The 18,940-nt window shown below is 40.1% G+C and overlaps 1 protein-coding gene across 3 annotated transcripts in view; it reads right to left on the reverse strand.

Annotated features, from left to right (window-relative positions):
• The window catches only part of RPS6KA6 (ribosomal protein S6 kinase A6), an 81,585-nt gene extending 62,995 nt beyond the window's left edge, over positions 1–18,590 (reverse strand). For 2 of the 3 annotated variants that reach the window (XM_045030418.1, XM_045030415.1), the window contains exons 1-2: positions 18,300–18,590; positions 2,797–2,856 (exon numbers count right to left, since the gene is read on the reverse strand). In XM_045030418.1, coding sequence (XP_044886353.1) covers positions 2,797–2,856; positions 18,300–18,380 — 141 coding nt within the window. In that variant the 5' untranslated portion in view covers positions 18,381–18,590. Of the gene's footprint in view, positions 1–2,796; positions 2,857–10,372; positions 10,451–18,299 lie in introns of those variants that run through there. The other variant, XM_045030416.1, reaches the window with a different exon arrangement.
• Between the last annotated feature and the right edge of the window lie 350 nt (positions 18,591–18,940).

Raw genomic sequence — 18,940 nt, forward strand, 5'->3', positions numbered from 1 at the left:
GTGTATTTGCTATGGGCATGTCTACACAGTTAGTGCAGCATGCCAAGGTGTGAATCTACAATACACTAGTTGCCATGCAGATGCTCCTATCAGGCACTAGAAGTTCTGTAGTGCACTTTCACTTTTGGGAGTAGCTTTGGCGAGTTAGTTTGCGGCAAGACAGTGTGCTATAGATTCACACTCTGGCTTGTGCCTATTAACTTGCCCTTTGCAAATACATTTCACCACAAAGTATAATTCCACATAATCTGACCTTGATCATAAACTTTAAATTTTAATATTTTTCCCCAAAGGGTCACACTCAGATTACAATTTTCCCCCAACAAATCTGATATTAAAACTGAAAATTTCTAAATGCTAATTTATTTTTCACCATTCCTCTTTACATTCATTCAGGTTGAACACTGAAAATATATTAACCCGTTTCTATTTTATTTCTAGTCTAGTCTCTCTCAATTACAAATCTGGTTAAGTGCTTTGCTGCCTGGGCAACAACATCCATTTCAGGGCTTAGCATGTGCCTAGCCTCACTGACTCGCTTGCTTGCATAAGAGGTAGTTGCTTCAACTGCTCAAAGTGGAGGTAATCCAACACCTACAGTGATACCACTATCAGTTCTGGCTTGTTTCCGGGTAATTTAGTTGCAGCGTGAGGGGTGTTGGCTCCAAGCGCCTCACAATCAGATCAAGCAAGCTCTGAAAGATTCCTTTAGTTCAGGTAAAGCAAAGGGATTTGATGCAACCCACTGCTCATCTCCATTTACCATGTGGAACAGATTTCTACCAGATTGGAGGCTGTTTACTCCATTGTGCTGGAAGATGTACAAACATAAAATAAGAGTTGCTGCCCCAGGCTTACAATTTACACCACTTAAAGACGACTCAGATATTTTGGTAGTAATGTAGTAGCGCACAGACTGGCTATTATTACATAAAAGGTCTATTTGACACCTCTTCTCCAGGGGCCCATCCAGAAGCTATGGATATCATATTTACTGAGAAACTACTTTTCCCATTATAAATTTTCCCATTATAAATTTAGGCTTTTTACTGTGGGAAAACTACCAATATTCAACATGTTTTGGGGATGTAACTTGACTAAACATTGGACAGGATCTGTCTTTGGTACAGTATTTCTAAAAAGGCCATCTTCAGAGAAAGGTCAAAATGACTATACCTTTGTTTTCAACAGGCAGGTTACACAACTTAGTATTTATCTTATGGTACTGATAGACACTTCAGAAGACGTACAGCCAAACTACCAAAACAATTACAGTGAAAAGGGTGGCTGAAGTTTTCAAAGTCAAAATAGTAATACATTAAGCCCTGTCACCCAACACAAGATCTGCCATAACTGACCAAACAATCTGTCACCAACAGAATCTGGTCCAATAAAAGGTATTACTTCACCCACTTTGTCTCTCAAACAATCCACACAAGTTCAGTATCCCTGTTCTAGCATCTGATGCTTCAGAGGGCATTGAAAACCACTTCATAAAAGCATCTAATCTCTCGTTTAATGTAGTATAGAGCAAGACAAATTTCTTTCCTAATCCCCGCCAATGAGTAGCTCATGCCCTGAAGCTTGACAAGTTTTCTCCCTTTCAAATCAAACTAAATTGACTCAATAACATGGGCTAGATCAAAATATTTAAATTAAGTGGGTCTAGGAAGAGTCACAGAATATTTAAGAATTCCTAGCTAACAGCCCAGGATCCAAACAGCCCAATAAAAACAAAGAAGCCACATTTTTTTTAAGTGATAGACTGTCAGTTTTTGGGCACCCAACTTGAGACTCCTTTAAGGAGCCCGTTTTACAGAAAGAGCTGAGAATCTTCCTCAGAACCTTGAGAAGCAATGAGATGTAGAGAAATAATTGAAAATGAGCTCTGTCCCCAATAAGAAAAACATCAAACTTCAGATGCTTGCTTTGAAATAAAACATCAGATATGTAGCTTTCAAGGCTTGTGGCCAAAAGATTCACTCCAGGTATCTTCAAGAATTGCACCTATAAATATCAACAGCAGAGTCAAGCTCAGTACAGGACTCTTCTACCTTCTCCTTTAACCCCAAAGAACTGAAAAGGGGGCATTATACCTTGACTTAAATGAAGATTTTATGAGCCAGTCGTCCTGGCAAGGTTATATGTTACTTATGAGGATAAGGATTATCAGTCACCACCACCAGATATTAAGTGAACAATTTTGTGGAATGCAGACAGCACAAGATATAATATCATAAAATGGCAATGGTTGTTGCCCAGTTTAAATCTGATACACATCCTAGGCATGTTTCTAAGCAATATTTGGGAGCAAGATGTATACTTTCACGCCTTGATCAGGAGAATGCCCAGAAGAAGCTATGCTGAAACTGAGTGTCATAATCCAATCTACTAATCTGGAGAAGGGATAACATTTTCCAGAAAAAAAATGAACATGAAACATCTTCCTGAGATGCTTAGTCAGCTTTCAAAAGTCAAGAATGGGGTGCAGGCCTGCTTTTTTCTTTGGAATCAGAAAACCAGAATTAATCTCTTTGCTCTATTATGTATCTATTGTAAAATCAACAGTTGAGATCATCCCACAGAAATGAAAGATTAGGAAAGGGGCTGGGTTTTAACCTGGCCTCCAACTGGAAGGCAGCCTCATTCAGTCATCTACAATTGTTTATATTGCTTGCTTTGTGGCTCAAACCATGGTGCACAATTCCTACAGTGGGTAAATTTTTTAAAAGGACTTCCCCCCGGCTCTATGCAAGCAATAAGCATCCAATACTATATTCATCAAAATGTACTTACATTGTAAGAATATGGTTCTCCTTCTTCCATGGGCTCATCCACCATTTTAAGACCATTCAGCTGGGAGGGAAAAAAGATTAAACATCAGCAGCAATGTTAGAGAGACAGGAGTAAATTAGAATAGCATTACAACACAATTCCAACAGAAATACATTAATTGCTAATCTGATTAATATTATAAAGCAAGCAAATATGAGTTGGGTTTCTGTTGGATTGACAACTGCAATTTTCAACCAGGTCAGACTACAAAGAGACACCAGCTTATTCATTTAACAAACTGTTTTATAAATTTTGGTACGTTGTGCTGATTGATTGGGGATTAATTTAAAATAGAAGCTGTGCATAACACTTATGTCAGACACTGCATACAGTGCCTTCCCCACTCTTGCTTGGAAAGGTCTGCCACACAGTTTAAGAAACTGTAGTTTGCCAATGAGCTAAATTTAGCATTTAAGAAGGAAAGATTATGAACAGGTCTTAGATTTATCAAGAAGTTAAAATCAAGTATAAATTCTGTGTGTACTGGAATATTTTGAAAAATAGTTTGAGATTCCATAACTATATTTCCTTAAAGTAATTTTTAAAATTGTTATATTTGCTATTATTCAAATTATCTAGATAATTTTAGCTTGGCAAACTTTGTGAGGTACTAGCATTTCTAGTGGATGAATTGAGGTCTACAGGATTTTTAAAAATTGGAAACAACGAATTATAGATGCCACAAAGAAGGAAACTTGTCTGTGAACAGATCATTTTAAACAGCTGGTATGTAAAAAGAAAAAAAGGAAAATAGGAGTAATATTGTATAGATTTAATAGAAACAATTTGGAAGAAAATGACACTAGTTTAATTAAAACACTACCCCACCTGTAACAAATCTTCCTTTTTCAGCTTCTCAAACCAACTAAAAGAAAGCCAACATACTAAACACATTTCATTTATAAAATTACTAATGTAGATGTCCTGTTGTTAAACATTTCCCCCCTCACTAACAAAAACTAAATTTGGCTTAACAGTTGAAACTTAAACAAAAAAAATAAAAGGATATGCCCTGCTTCAACATGCAATGCATTAATTTAAAAACTGGAAAAACCTGGTGAAAAGGGTGAGGCCAATTATTCATTCTGATATAGTAATTACCATGAAATTCAAAAAACTAGTAATTATCACAACATCTCCACCCTCATGTGGCACACACATCACTCAGGAAAATGTTAAATATAAATATTATGAGAAACATGTTAGTAAACTAATATTTTTTGTTTCTGGACATGAAAATTCAGGCAATACATTAGATTCCTCAGCTAAATACAAGCCAGATTTTAAATTTTACGTACTCTTTTTGGCCTATCTAAAATACCAAGAGAAAGAATAGAATGTTTACCAACACATCTTTTCCTTCACTGTTGCATGTGATTTTTTAGGAGTTTAATTCTTGAATTAGTGAAATCTGATGCAAACTAAATCTGAAATCTGGTTAGCAAGATGCAACCCAGAAAAAAGCAGTAGTATTTTTTTTTTAAATGTCCTCAAGATGCTGTTCAGAGCAAAAGTTGAGGTTTTGGCTAACTTCAGTCTCTTCCTAGTTTTTTTTATTTTATATATCTTTTTATCAGAGTTAGATGATTTTTTCACATTAAACAAATCTCTCTTAATTGACCGCTGGTTAATCAGATGCTAGTCAGTTCTGCCCCCTCTTCCTAACAATACGCACACACTCCACTTCCTCAAGACAGTAGATCCCTATGCTACTACCTGAAGGTTCTGGATACTTCCAAAACACTTTTAAAAACAGCTTGCTACTGAACTGTACACAAAAGTCTTAAGTGAGAAACCTTAGAGGGGAAAGTCAACATGCTACCTGGAGCTGTGCACGTGCCTGTGCATGTGCATACACAGAGTACAACTTCCGCCACTTGAGATTTATCAGACTTATCAGTCTTTTATTATTATTTTACTTTTAAGTAAATTTAGTGTTCATAAAATTGCCATAATGATAACTCTGGAGAGTGAGCACTGTTTATCCACAACAGAAGTACAATTCAGTATAAGCAGAAGTTTCTCCATGCTACCCTGTTCTGGAGGGGCTGTTGAAGGCATCAGGTGTTACTATCAACCTCGACTGGAACGTAAAAGGCTTTGCATTCCATATACGATACCTGAACCAAACAATTACTAGTTTTAGAGGTTTTAAATAATACAGATGTACATATTCCTTTCTCCATGAAAGACATTTGTTCGACAACATTTTTGTATGCAAGTCATCATTGCAATCAATGGGTTAGTGATCTTGTTATTGATCTGTGGACGTTCTATAAGGCACTCTGATATCAACAGTAAGGTGTGGCCAAAACTTCAAGCTGGTTACCTAAAATTAAGATCCTGGATCCATATTTAGGCACCTACATTTTAGTGGCCAGATTTACAAGCATGCCAAACACCTGTAGGCCCCGATAAGAGCTCAACTTTAGGCAAGCAGGCATGAAAACTTTGGTCAACACCTAGATGTATTTTTTCCCCCAAAATCCATTATGCTGTTTGTTCAGCAAACTTTCCACACATCCTGCATATTCATACTTTTGCATTCCTGTCAACTCATATACAGTAAAGTTACCTTAATTTGACGTTTCCTGTTATATGTTTTGTCTCTCCAATACAGTATTAGTTTTTTCTGTCCATTCTCTCTTTCTTTATCTTTAAAACTCACTCTATTGGGCCCAGTGAATACTAGAATATGTCACATCCCAAGGTTGTTGCTACTAAACCACAGTTTCACCTACTGAACTCTGTCAATGTGGCTGACTACTTAGACTTCACAAAAACAAGCTTTTGGCTCACCAAAACTTGACTCACCTGCAGTGTGCACTTTTAAAATAAAATTTAGCTCTAATATTTTTCAGATAAGCTATCAGATCAATCCACATTAGATACATGACTGCAAATTTAAAGACTAAAATGTTGCAAACAAACATTTTCTATCATCCTCAAATTCCAACTCTCTTGTCAAGCGTTTACTAGAGAAATTTCCTTTTAGTTTTAACTCTATATACCAACTTTTTAGTCCAAAGAAATATTCAAGTTTATAAATCTGGTTTTACAGTCTGACGTTGTTGGAAACTATAATGCTGGATTATTCACTTGTGAACTATAACCACCATTCCTCAAACAAATCCTCAAATAAACCCGTGGACTGTAAGCTGCAATTCAGTAGTTTTAAACAAGGGCACAAACTTTGTGCTATTGACCTACAAAAAGTCAAAATTGACAAAATGAGTCACTAGCTTTTTAATATTCTGTAGAATTACTTACATTCAGCAAAGGTTTAATATTCAGCATTATGTATTACCTTACATAAAATGCTATACGGCAAATACTAAATAAAATATCAATCCTAACTCCCACCCTTAAAGAAAAACAAAACAAAAATACTAACTTGAATTCTGGCTTTTCAGATTACTTTTTTCAGTACAAGTTATTACTGGCAAGTAGCTTATCCACTGAGATACATTCAGCTATTTTTAATAAGGTTTCTGATTGTTATATACAAAGGATAAAGGAATTATTCTAGCCTACCAAGTAAATAACATGTATCTATTTGGGGGGAGGGGAGGCACAAAATTAAATTTAGAACATCTAGATCCTTGGGTGCATTTATCTTCAGAAAAGAAATGTGAACTAGAAAACACAGGCTAATCCTTTCACAGGAAACTTGTGAAAGGAAACAACATAGCTAGTGAGAACCAACAAATGCCATCAGAATAAGAGACACTGGAATCACTCAGCTGTTTCAGTATTTAACTTCTTTGTAATTATTAAAAGGCTATTAAACCATCAACTCAAAAGCTAACTGCAGCAATACTTTTCAGCAAACTGTATAAATTTTAAAAAGGTGCTCTAGATTACTGGTAGTACAGATTAAAAAGAAACCTCTGCATACAAAAAGACAAGACTAAAGTGATATTATATAAGCCAAGACAACACTAATGGTGAAAACTTACTTTTTCAGATGAACAGCTCTGAAGGTCCAACCAACCTTTCAATGCAAAACTGCCTGTCTATATGAAGTTAGAGTGTAATTTGCTTTCTAATTTAAATACATTGCTACAGCTTCAGTGGATCCCGTGACTGGTTGGGAGTGCACTGTATTAATTTGGGAGACTACATTAATGGGTTTTTTTTTAATTTCCTTTAAATCAAGCCTTTTGGCTAAATAGAGCCAAAATATGTCTGCTAGAGTAAAATATCATATTACACAACAGCCTGAGTTCCATAACTCCTCCAACAAGAGAAACTCTCAATGTTATCAGAGGCCCCTTAAAAAAAAAAATAGCCACAATGGTTCTAACATTACTAAAGTTGTCTCAGCTTGTTTAGTGAGTTTGTTTTGCTTTAATGTGCCTGGAGGTTTTATCCAGAAGACGAGAAGAGCAGAAGTGGAGCACTCCAACTGGTAGACAACAATTCCAAACCATGAGGGAATCCAATTCTCAAAGGTCAAAAACTGGTTGGATTACCCCTCTACTTAAAATTCTTCATTTTGTCTTTCCAACAGAATTAAAGAAAAATAAAAGCAGCAGAAGTGGGCATTGTATAAATGCAATACCACCAGGGGTACAGGATTAAGATCTACAGTCAACCAGGTAAAGCCACCACATATAAAGGGGAGGCTCATAAGTTTTGAACAACAGGTAGAAACATTGCATTTAGATCATGTAAAAGTTTCTGCTAAATACTATGCTTCCATGAAGATGGTCTTCACTCTTATAATACTCCTGACCATGCTAAGTCACTGCAACTATATTACTTAAGATTTACAGCTTCCCTAACATTCTCTCAAAGGGACACATCGATGAGCCAGTCCTTTATTCTGCAAAAGGGATAGGATTTTTACAAATCCACATTAAAGTTTTAAATAAAATGTGTCTATTAAAACATCATTTTTAAAAGGTTTTTCAAAAAAGTATACTATCAGAAAAACATGTCCTCATTTCTTTTTAAATAAAGCCTGTGCAGAACTTGCCACATTAGTGAGATTCAAAGGACAACAATCTTGCTAATTAAGTTAGAGTTCCTGAGATTTGTTTGGAAAATTCCACATTTTCGTGCACAGGCAGAGTTCCCCCTAGAAGTTTCTTTCAGTTGCAATTGTTTCCTTTTTTATTACAGTGACTTGTTCTTATTATAAAAGATGCATCAACTGTATCTGTACCCCTGCCTGAAATGTCATCACTGTGGTACCTGGTCACCTGAGTTGCATATGTTAGCTATCTTATAGTACAGGTTTTGCATGCTTCCAGAAGGGGATGTAGGCAGTGATGAGCTCCCAAAATCCTAAGAACCAGTTCCCTACCGGGTCCTCGGCGGTAGAGGGCTCTTCACTCGCTCCGGGTTTTCGGCGGCAGGTCCTTCACCCGGAGCAAGACCCAGTAGGGAACCGCGTGGTGAGTACAAGCCCCATGTGCCTGTCTCTTTCCCCACCCACCACCACCACCCACCCATCCGACCCCAACCCATGTCCTGCCCCCAACTGCCCCCCTCAGAACCCGCAATTCATCAACCCCCCCTCCTCATCCCTTAACCACCACCCCCAAGACCCCCCACCCTACCTGCTCCCCAGGACCCCACCCCCTACCCAACTCACCCCAATCTCTGTCCCCTGACTGCCCCAACCCCATCCACCACCACCTTGACAGAACCCCGGGCCTCCCACACTTACCCAACCCCCCCATTCCCCATCCCCTGACCGCTCCCCCCATAACCTCCGCCTGCTCCAACCGCTCCCTACCCCTTATCCAACCCCTCCTCCCAGCCCCAGCTGGCCCCCTTACCATGCTGCTGTGTAAGGATGCCGTGCAGCCGTTGGAGCTTGCAGCCCCACCCCCTTACCCAGGGCTGAAAGTAAGCCAGTATGCCCCCCGCCCCGGTGACCCGGCTTCCCCAGGGGGCTATTTAAAGGGCCTGAGGCTCCCAGCAGGGGCTGGAGCCCCAGGCCCTTTAAATTGCCACCAGAGCCCCACTGCTGGACCCCTGGGGTAGCGGGGCTCTGGGGGCTATTTAAAAAGTCCAGGGCTCCCACTGCTTCTACTGCCCCGGCCCTTTAAATAGCCACCGGAGCCCCACCGCCACTACTCCAGGGCTCTGGCGGCTATTTAAAGGGCCGGGGCGGTAGAAGCAAGGGAGCCCCAGGCCCTTTAAATAGCCCCCAGAGCCTTGGGGTAGCGGGGGGCTCCAGGGGCTATTTAAAGGGCCAGGGCTCCAGCTGCCTCTGCCGCCCCGCTCCTTTAAATAGCCACTAGAGTCCCGCCGCTTCCTCCAGGGGTCCGGCAGCTCTGTGAGTGGGGGAAGCAGGGGAGGAGCCAGGGGAGCCTCAGCCTCCCCAGCTGGGAGCTCAGGAGGACCAGACAGGGCGGTCCCGCAGGCCGGATGTGGCCCACAGACCGGAGTTTGCCTGCCCGTCCACTCCTTTAGGAACCAGTTCCACACGGGCTTCTAAATTTAGCAACCAGTTCTTGAGAACCGGCTCCAGCTCACCACTGGATGTAGGTATAAGTCTCACATGACACTGTTAAATAGGTCTGGATGTAAAGCAGGAATTCCATTTTGCAAAATATTGAGATTGACATTTATTTTCATTCTGATGTGGAACAAAAACAGACCTTTCAAAAATTTTAGCCAAAAAAAAAAAAAAGAAGCACCCCAGAACAATCATCAGCCCAATGACTATGGCATTCACATGGGATGTGGAAGATGCTGGTTCAAGTCCTGTTCTGCTTAATCACCAACTATAAAAATCTTCCTTTGGCCCAATGAATATTTAACTATTCATACAAAGTGGAACAACTACAACAGTAGACCAACTCTATAGCCTGTGGTTATGGCACTCATCTGAGAAGTGGAAGACCCAGGTTCAAGTCAATCATTCACTGGGCTACTGGCTATTTCTATGTCTCCCTCCCACCCCCTTCCAATTGTTTTGTGTAAACCAATACATTTCCAAGAAAAGTTGTGTGTTAAAAAAAAAAAAAAACTTTCCACCAAGAAAAAAATATAAAAAAATTCTTAACTAGCTCTAATAGTAAGTGACCAAATGAGGAAGTGAATTATAGAAGTTATTAGGGTCACTATATATGGAACTCAAGCCTAACTATGAGTCTTGAATAGAACCTCCGCAATACCTGGAAGGATAGATGAGACAAGGAAGAGGACAAGTATCTAGGACACGAACCTAGGACTCAGATTAAGTGGAGCAGAAGATTTAACCACTTAGCCTCTCTCTGCTTCAGTCTCTATCCATAAAAATGCGGACAATATTACCTCCGCTCACGGCATCTCAAGAGAATCACTACATTAAAGATTGAGACATGCTAAATACTACAGTAACGAGGACCATATGTTTAATTTAAGTAGATAGGGAAGATTTGGGCTGTGTGGCTCACAGCAGTCTATGTAGCTAAAAGATGTTAACATTTCTTAAGTCCTTTGTATACGACACATATAACTAAGTTATTTGGGCAAGTTACAAAATGTTTGGTCCCTGATCTAAGTTCAACTGTATGAAGTATGGATGGGATCTCACCATGGCCCATAACTGGATTAAATCCCTGAATAGCCCAAAACCAAGGATTTCACCAGCTGTAAGGACACAGTAAGGCCCCTTCCACCCTATAAGCTTTAACTACATTTGGGCAGCTGCACTGTAAGTGTGTCCCATATCAGTTATTGTGAGGGCCCTGCATAAATTATGATTTCACAGAGGGAATGGATGTGAAAAATGCACCCAAACTTATTTTAATTTTGTTTTAAAAAAAAAAAAACAGGGAGGGATAGCTCAGTGGTTTGAGCATTGGCCTGCTAAACCCAGGGTTGAGAGTTCAATCCTTGAGGGGGCTACTTAGGAATCTGGGGCAAAAATTGGTCCTGCTAGTGAAGGCAGGGGGCTGGACACGATGACCTTTCGAGGTCCCTTCCAGTTCTAGGAGATTGGTATATCTCCAATTATTACCTATTACCTTTAAAGATAAATGTCTACAAAGTCTTTAATGCGAAGGTGATTTTATTGTTAGTCAATTTCACGGACAGAATGAATTTCACAAGTATTCTTTGTCAAAATTAACTAAGTTTACTGGTAAAATTCATTCCATTCTCAAAATTGGCTAAATTTAAATTGAAAAATTCTTTGTCCGTTTTATGATGGAAAGACAGTAGTTTATAGAACAGTATTTTGTGCACAGAAGGAAACTGTGATCCATAATGGAAATGCAGAAAAGAGGTAGTATAGCACCCGGATAATTGTGTTTACTGGGGTTATTGGAAGACAGAGGATGGACAATGAAACAGGTAAGATTTAAAGTTTGATGTATTTAACTTGTTCCTTAACTTAATGAAGAGGTCTGAATATGTAAATCATTTACTATCCCAGATGACAGCTGTGTTAACTAGCATATAATGATATTCTTTCAGCCAGAGCTGCAGCAAAGTTTCTTGCAAGCTATCCTGGTGGACTACTTCAAGTCCTCTAACTGAAAAAACCAGCACTGGTCTTTTTAGAGGTTCATACTCCACAACAAACAATTCCAAGATAAGCTACCCCAACTTCTCAAGTAGTAACAAAAACACTAATACCCATTATTATGGTTTGTAGTTCCACAACTAGCATTAATTCACTGGTTTCAGATACCATTAAAAGTATTTGTGTGCTTAGATATATTTGTAAAACCTGTTCTCATTTATGTCGATTTTCACAAAGTTGTCTATCATTGTGGTGCCTAAGCACTGACATCAATTCACAAGTTATAAACTACTACTAATATGCCTCTCAATTCTTATATCTTCAAAAACAGGTTATAAGTCTTGTAAACTTTCAGCCAAACACAAATTTAGGTACTTAATTCACCTTACCAGACTGCCAATATTCATAACAGTTGTATGCCTAGTCTCTAGATACTCTGCCAATAGGGTATACCAGTAATGGTTCAGTATTTAACAAAATAAGAAAAGAACAAATTTAAAAGGATGTCTTATAAACAGCAGCCAAAATCAAAGCGATGCACAATTGTTTCAAACTGATACAACAATGAGCACCACAAAAAAAGATGCAAAGACTTGGCACAACAACAGAAATAGTAAAGCTTAACTCCTATACATAACATATTTACCTTTTCCAAAACTAACAGCATTATCTTAAGCAAATACCCCTTTTGTTACGGTTGAATAATTTCATTTCTGGTCTCTGTTATTCTGGTTTATTTCCTTGTGGATTTTAACCAATGAAGAGAGTTTTCCCATATACATATCTATTCTTCAAAGAGCTTACAGCATGGGTAAAACAATTTACAAAACTAATAGATGTTACCTGAAGAGCCTGACAGATGTAATAAACCAAATTAAAAGACATAGGATTTTGAAGCTAACACTAATTCTAATTTTGCATATTACCACCTTTATTTGATTAAAGGTTGATTAATACCCAATTTAAGTACCTCTTTGCATTTCTTAATTTATGTGACGTTTCCAAACAGAGAAAGAAACTTTCAATTCCCCCTTACTCTCCTCAAAAGAAAATGCTAAAGTACTACAAGAATTCTGGAATAGTATCACAACACAAAAATGCAATATTAGTACAAGTAAATTATTAATTTTAATTATATTTTTAAAGATTGACCTTGAAAACTGAATATATGTCGTAAACAAACAAGTTTACTTACATTTCTTAGTAATGCCAGAATTCTCTTGTCTTCTATGTGTATGTGGCTAGCTTCTCTAGAATCAGTGAATTGTTCAATATAATCTAATTGTTCAAAAACACGTCACATCTAAAAGACCCAATCCACACAACTCCTTGGAGAGTTACAGCTTCTGGTAGGTATATGGAGGCCTTCTTGCATTTGTACATAAAACAGTTCTCTTTACAATTAGTTTTGAGGTTCTGAATACATTGTGGACATAAGGACAATGTTCATTTTGCTTATATTGCCCAATCTATTAGTGACTGCAATAAGTTTTCCACTTTTAAACAACAATCACAACTGTTTGCTGAATGTCAAGAAGTTAACAGCATCTTCTAATCTTACAGGAACTTTAAAACCCAAGTATGTTTTGGTATGGGCCTTTGAATAGAAGGGGTTCATACGGAACAGGATTTCAGGTTTTGTTGAATGAATTTTTTTAAATAAAACTTAATCTGTTTCAATATGAGAAAGTCAAACATTTGTTATAGATATGATAACTAGAAACACAAAGTGAAATAGATTTCCTAGTGTTATTTTACACTATTTCTCTGTGGAAATATACAAAAGCACAATGAAAGGCATCCTACAAGTTTAATTAACCTTCAAAAAATAGAAGCATCTTTTGGTATGAGTAACTTGATGAAATTCACTTGACTTACCCTTAAAGAAAAAGTGGCCATAGCCACTATAAAGGTGACCTGAAAAAGAGGTTATGACCTGTTTCTTTCTTTAAGGTGTATAAATAAGATTAGAAAAATGTCCTAACTCTCCCCTCACAAAAATATCCACTTTTTTATTTAACGTAAGTTCAATCCTTGATGACTGTTTCCAAGGGAGAGTCAATGGACAAATAAAGCAGTACATCAAAGAAAACATATGTGAAACTGGATAGGAAAGAGGAAGTTATTTTTATTTAACATGTTGTTCCACATTTAAGTAAAGCTCCTGAACACACACGTAGATAAAAAGTAGTTTCTTTTTGTGTGTGTTTGTTTTTTGGTAAAGATTTGACACCAAATCCCTTTCAATAAGAGCTTTAAAAAGATCACAATGTACATATAAAGAGCTCTGTCATACTACCTTTCAGACCACCTTTCAGGTGTTTTATACATCATAAAGAAGCAAATATAGGGCACAACCTCTCCTTCAGATTCCTCCTAAATTGGCTGTAGGGCCAACTGGAATGAATGGATAAGACGTAATTCAAGTGGACCAAAAAGTCAAATGAAAAAGGCATGAACCAAACTGAGAATCTGGCTCTGACTCTACAATTGTATCAGGACAAGCAGATCCTTGCATTCACATGGAACTCCACTAGCTCCAATGGGGATTTGGCCAAACAGATCAAACTGTAGGATCAGAGCCAAATTCTCAAAGTTCCATTCATGTTCTCATCTTGGGAGAGAGATTACATTTGTAGAAGAACTATTAAAAAGGACATGGCCGACATGACACTTTAAACAGTGTCCTGGTCATTTTCACGTTCTAGTTCCCATGAGTATACTGTTACTACTGCATATATATTTATGTGCAAAAAACTTAGTTTTCATCTATTTAACATCATGAAAACATTTGTGTATATTGACTGTTGTAAAAATATATTTCATTTACCATACATATGAAGCCTAAACTACTAGACAGAGATTCTTAACTCAATTAAAAAAAAAAAAGACAGTTTATAGGAAACAATGTCATTGATTACTAGGTGACTTCTCATTTTTATTACAGTAACATAAGAACTACCACACCAGATGAGACCAGAGTCCATTTAGTCCAGTGCCTCTGATGCTTCAAAGGAAAAGTGCAGAAAAAAAATGAAGTAGGCAACTGTGGAATAAATTATCCATAGGGAAAACTTATTTCTAATTCCTGAGGTTGGTTTTATGCCTTGAAACAACAGTACTTCCCATAATAAATATTTTATTTCCCCCCTAGATTGTCAGTTCAAAAAATAAGTGCCATTTCATTGGAAATGTGTTTATCTACCTTAAAACATAAGATAAATTTAGCCAACAAGCATATCCTCAAAGATAATTTCTGAATGGTCACCTTAAACTATTTAACCCAACGGACTGGAGCACTGATACTAGAGTAAATGGCCTGCCCTGAAAAATGTTATTGAAAAGTCATCACTATTAACTCCTTGCAACTCCATAGATCCATGGTCACTTTAGAGTTTAGACCCTCCAAATCGAAAACATGAAGTAGCATGATGCAGTACAAACTAAGGTTAATTCTACATGTTTACATACAGGATCAAACCCCACCAATATAAAAAAGATTTAACTCAAAATAAACTACAATTTAAACCCAGTTACTGAGTGAACAGGGACTTCCTAAAAAGAACTCAAAAATGTTACTGTACTATTAATACAAAATAGTATATTGCAAAATGATAAATATTTGCATTTTTAGTTCATGAAAATGCAGCTGCAAGGAAAAGTCCTTTATGCATTTAAAACATAAAAGGAGAATATAAAATAAAGACTGTTCGGCAAATGCAATTTGATTTTAATATCAGGCATACTAATTTCTGTTCTTGAATTACAGTGCATCCAAAAATCTAATAGAGAGTAGTGTGAATTCATAACAAACAGTTCATTAGTCTTACTATTTGTGATTCATCCTAAGCCGTTTATGATTTCCCAAGTTAGTTATTTACAAAAGTTATTCACTGAATCACTTCACACAATTATCGGCCTTTTAATTGTACAGTTTGTTATAAATATTCAAAATTAGAAATCTGAGCTGTTTTGGTTGGACATATGTCACATGGTACGTTGGCTTCCTGAGCATAACTCTTGGAATCAGGTTTCTAACAATGGCCACTGCCAATTTCACATTTCTTTCTTTAGGCCCAACCCAGCAAAGCACTTAAGCACAGCATAGCCCTGCTGTAGTCAGTATGAGCACTGAGGCTAAAGCCTGTCTTCTCCAAATATTGCTGCTAGCAAACTCATGTGCTAAAATATTTGTGGAAAGCTACAACTGAACACAGTCAAAGAAAGTCAGCTAAAAAAAACTGCAGTATTTGTCCAACTATAAGCGACCACAACAATGTAAAGTATGTACATTTAAAAGATGTGCAAGTTTATGTACGAGTTTATGTTTATGTAACACCACCTGAATTTCATCTTTTTAAAACATACTGATATATTACAGTACTAGCTGAAAACAGCTGAATGATGGCACAAATTCTTCAGAATAAAAAAAGATTTATTGCTTGAGATGGAGTTCTATTATTTTAACAAATTGTAGTATAAATACAATCTTCATACAACCTGCAACTGAATGTTTTTATCCAGACATCCATTGTAACTATTATAATAGTTATTTTTCTAAATTACTTAGATACATAGACTGTGATTAAGTATTAAATCACTAGAATATTTAAGAGTGTGTACAGCTATAGTAATTACAGTGCTTAGAAACAGCACTCTGTGGACACACTACAGAAAAAGAATAAAATACAACAGAGTTAAAGGCTCCCTCTGGTTTTCTTGCTGAAATGAAGTACCATACTTTTTTATGTATAAATGTGCATTATCGGATAATATACCTTCTACAAGATCCTCCAAAAACAGTGCCTCATTCCCGCCAAACCCTTAATATCCAAGGCATATTTTATGTATGTTTGTACTTAAGAGACGCACGCACTGTCTCACTAAGTACAGCCCGATGTACCACAGGAAGTGAGTGAGACCTGTTTTTAGAAGCTTTACTTACAAAATATCTTCCATATGTGTAACATGTAAATCAATCCCTCAGACACATATGTGTGATCATTCAGTTAAACGGTCTTACCTGACAACTCTGGAAACCCAGGTTCCAATGCACTTCTGATTTCTACATTTAAGTGCATAAAATAATAATACTGAGCTGTTACCCACTACTAGATAAATACAATACTAAATATATATTTTAAAATTACACAGTGCAGCTAAATCACATTTGGTGCTCCACTTCTGGCCAGGTCTCTGTTTAAGAGGAAGTAAGGAAACGGTAAGGCTTAAGCTTAATTTAAACTCCTCTAGCAAGAGCTTCTTTGATTTTACTGTAAAACTGCTAAGGTCCCAAACCCTTGCTTAACCTCAGATTTCTCCCTGTAAATCACTAATTGGTAGGTACTCTATGGGTTATTTAATGAGAAATGTGGTAGTAGCCTCGGTATGCAGGAACAAAAATACAGGCTAATTGGTAAAATTATGCAATCAGAAAAACCCAAATAAATGTCTAACACAACTATAACAGCAGCAAGAGCGTTTAAATTACCAGGATGATTTATAGAAAGTCCAATACCAAACAGCATTTTCTCCACCACAACCTAATAGCTTGGAAATTGTTAAGTTAAACACACAAGGAACTGCGCACGCACCACACCAAATTAACATCTCACACTCAATGACCATTAATTCATCCAAAAAGAAGCTGACACAGCTATAAATTTGCACGTGTTACAGGTAGTATAAATCCACAAGAGAAGAGGTTTGTCAGCTCCTGCTGAGCCCAGAAACAGTAACCTGCAGGGCACTGGGTGTAAGGAGGTGGCAGCTAACTGAAGGGGATGGGAACAGTTCAAGGGGGTGGTTTAGGAAGTGACTGGGGCCTCAGGGGAGTAGTTGAGAGGATGAGTTGAGGCAAGTCTGATTCTTTGGGATGGATTGATTGATGGGCACTTTGAGACCTCAGGAATGCAGGGCTCAGGGTGATGACTGAAGGGACAATTTAAGATGGGTAGGTCTCAGGATATGAGGTTCAAATTCACTGTGTAGCTGGGATCTCGGGGTGGCTGAGGATGGCCAGGATGAGGAGTATGCAGGATCTATTCAGTATGACTGGGAACAGTAGGAAGATGAAGAATAGATAGGCACCTGGGGCGGCTGGGGGCAGCAGGATTGGAGTAACGGACAGGAGGGACCTAGCTGGATTGTTTCAGGCAGCAGAATTGGGATGAGAGGCAAGTGGTCTCTTGGGGGCCAGGAGGATAAGGATGAGGAACAGCAGAGCTCTCTTGGGAGTCACTGCCAGATCTACGGGTGAAGGGCAGATAGACTCTTGGGGGTCAGCAGCTGGGAACAGCAATTTCAGGATGGGGCAGGTGGGCTCTCAGGGGATGGCAGCAGGATCTAGGGGAGAGGGGCACCTGGGCTCTTCGGGACAGCATCCGGATGAAGTGTAAGCAAGCTCTCCAGAGGTGGCAGCAGGATCCAAGGATGGAGACAGACATGGGCTCTGAGGGGAACTAGAGGAGGAAGGATGTGCAGAAAAATTCGGGGGGGGGTTTGCTAGACTTGTGCTGGGGGAGCAGGATCTAGAAGTGAAGGGGGAGCAGGATCTCAGGGGGACCAGATGGGGGCTGACAGTCTCTCGGTGGGGGTGCAAGTGAGCTCTCTAGGGGACTGGACCGGGATGGGGGACAATAGGGACTGACAGTCTTGGGAAGGTCTCGGGGACAGAATCGGAGTGGAGGGCCGGTGGGCTCTCTAAGGGATGGGATCGGGGGGCAGGTGAGGTCTGACAGCCTCAGGGTGGGGGGCGGGCAGTCTTGGGGTAGGGGTCAGGCAGACTCCCGGGGGCAGATCGGGGGTGGGAAGCAAGTAGGGGCTGATAGTCTCGGAGGCTCCAAGCTTTACGCTCTCCGGCCCGCTGCCCCAGCAGCCAGACCCACGCGTGGGAGCGGGGCGGAGACAGCAGGTGCCCGCCGGGCGCCCCCATTCCTGCTGCGCGGCGCCCGCCCCCGGCCTAACGCCCAACCCCCCGCAGCCCCGCACTGACCTCGCCGCCACTCACGCACAGCTCCATTTTGTGGCAGGGCTCCGGCTCCTCCGCGTCCTCCAGCGGGGCGAACGGCACCATGTCCTCGCGCCCGCTAGCCGGGGAGCCGCCGCCGCTCGCAGCCGCTGCTCATGTCCCGGCTCCGCGGCGGCGGCTGCTGCTGCTGCTGCGGCCTCAAGGGCAGCGCGCTGCCGAGCCGGCGGGTCCCCTCCGCCGGCCCATAGAGCGCGGCGGCGGCGCAGGAACTGGCTCTGCTGCTGCTGCTACTGCTGCCCGGCGGGGGCGGCTCCGCTCTGCCCGCACCGCGCCCCCTCCCCCAACATGGCGGCAGGGGAGGGGGCGGTACCGATGCAACATGGGAATGACGTCAGGCCGGGCTGGAGAATCCCCGGCACGGGGACGGGACGGGGCGGGGGGGGGGCATGGGAGGCGCACGTGGAGCGGGCGGTGTGGGGGAGGCGGGGGATGACGTGAGCCATGGCGTGGGTGTGATGCGCGTCCTTTGTAACGTCCGCAGCGGGCTGCGCATTCGGAGCCCTTCCCCCTCCCCCGCCCACGAGCGTCTCCGCGCTGCATAGTGAGGGGGGGACCCGTCCCCGGGCTCCAGGCCAGGCAGCCCCTTCGCCGGAGGAGGCTGCCTG

This window comes from Mauremys mutica, chromosome 9 (genome assembly GCF_020497125.1).
Source record: "Mauremys mutica isolate MM-2020 ecotype Southern chromosome 9, ASM2049712v1, whole genome shotgun sequence".
In the NCBI taxonomy this organism is placed as follows: Eukaryota; Metazoa; Chordata; order Testudines; family Geoemydidae; genus Mauremys; species Mauremys mutica.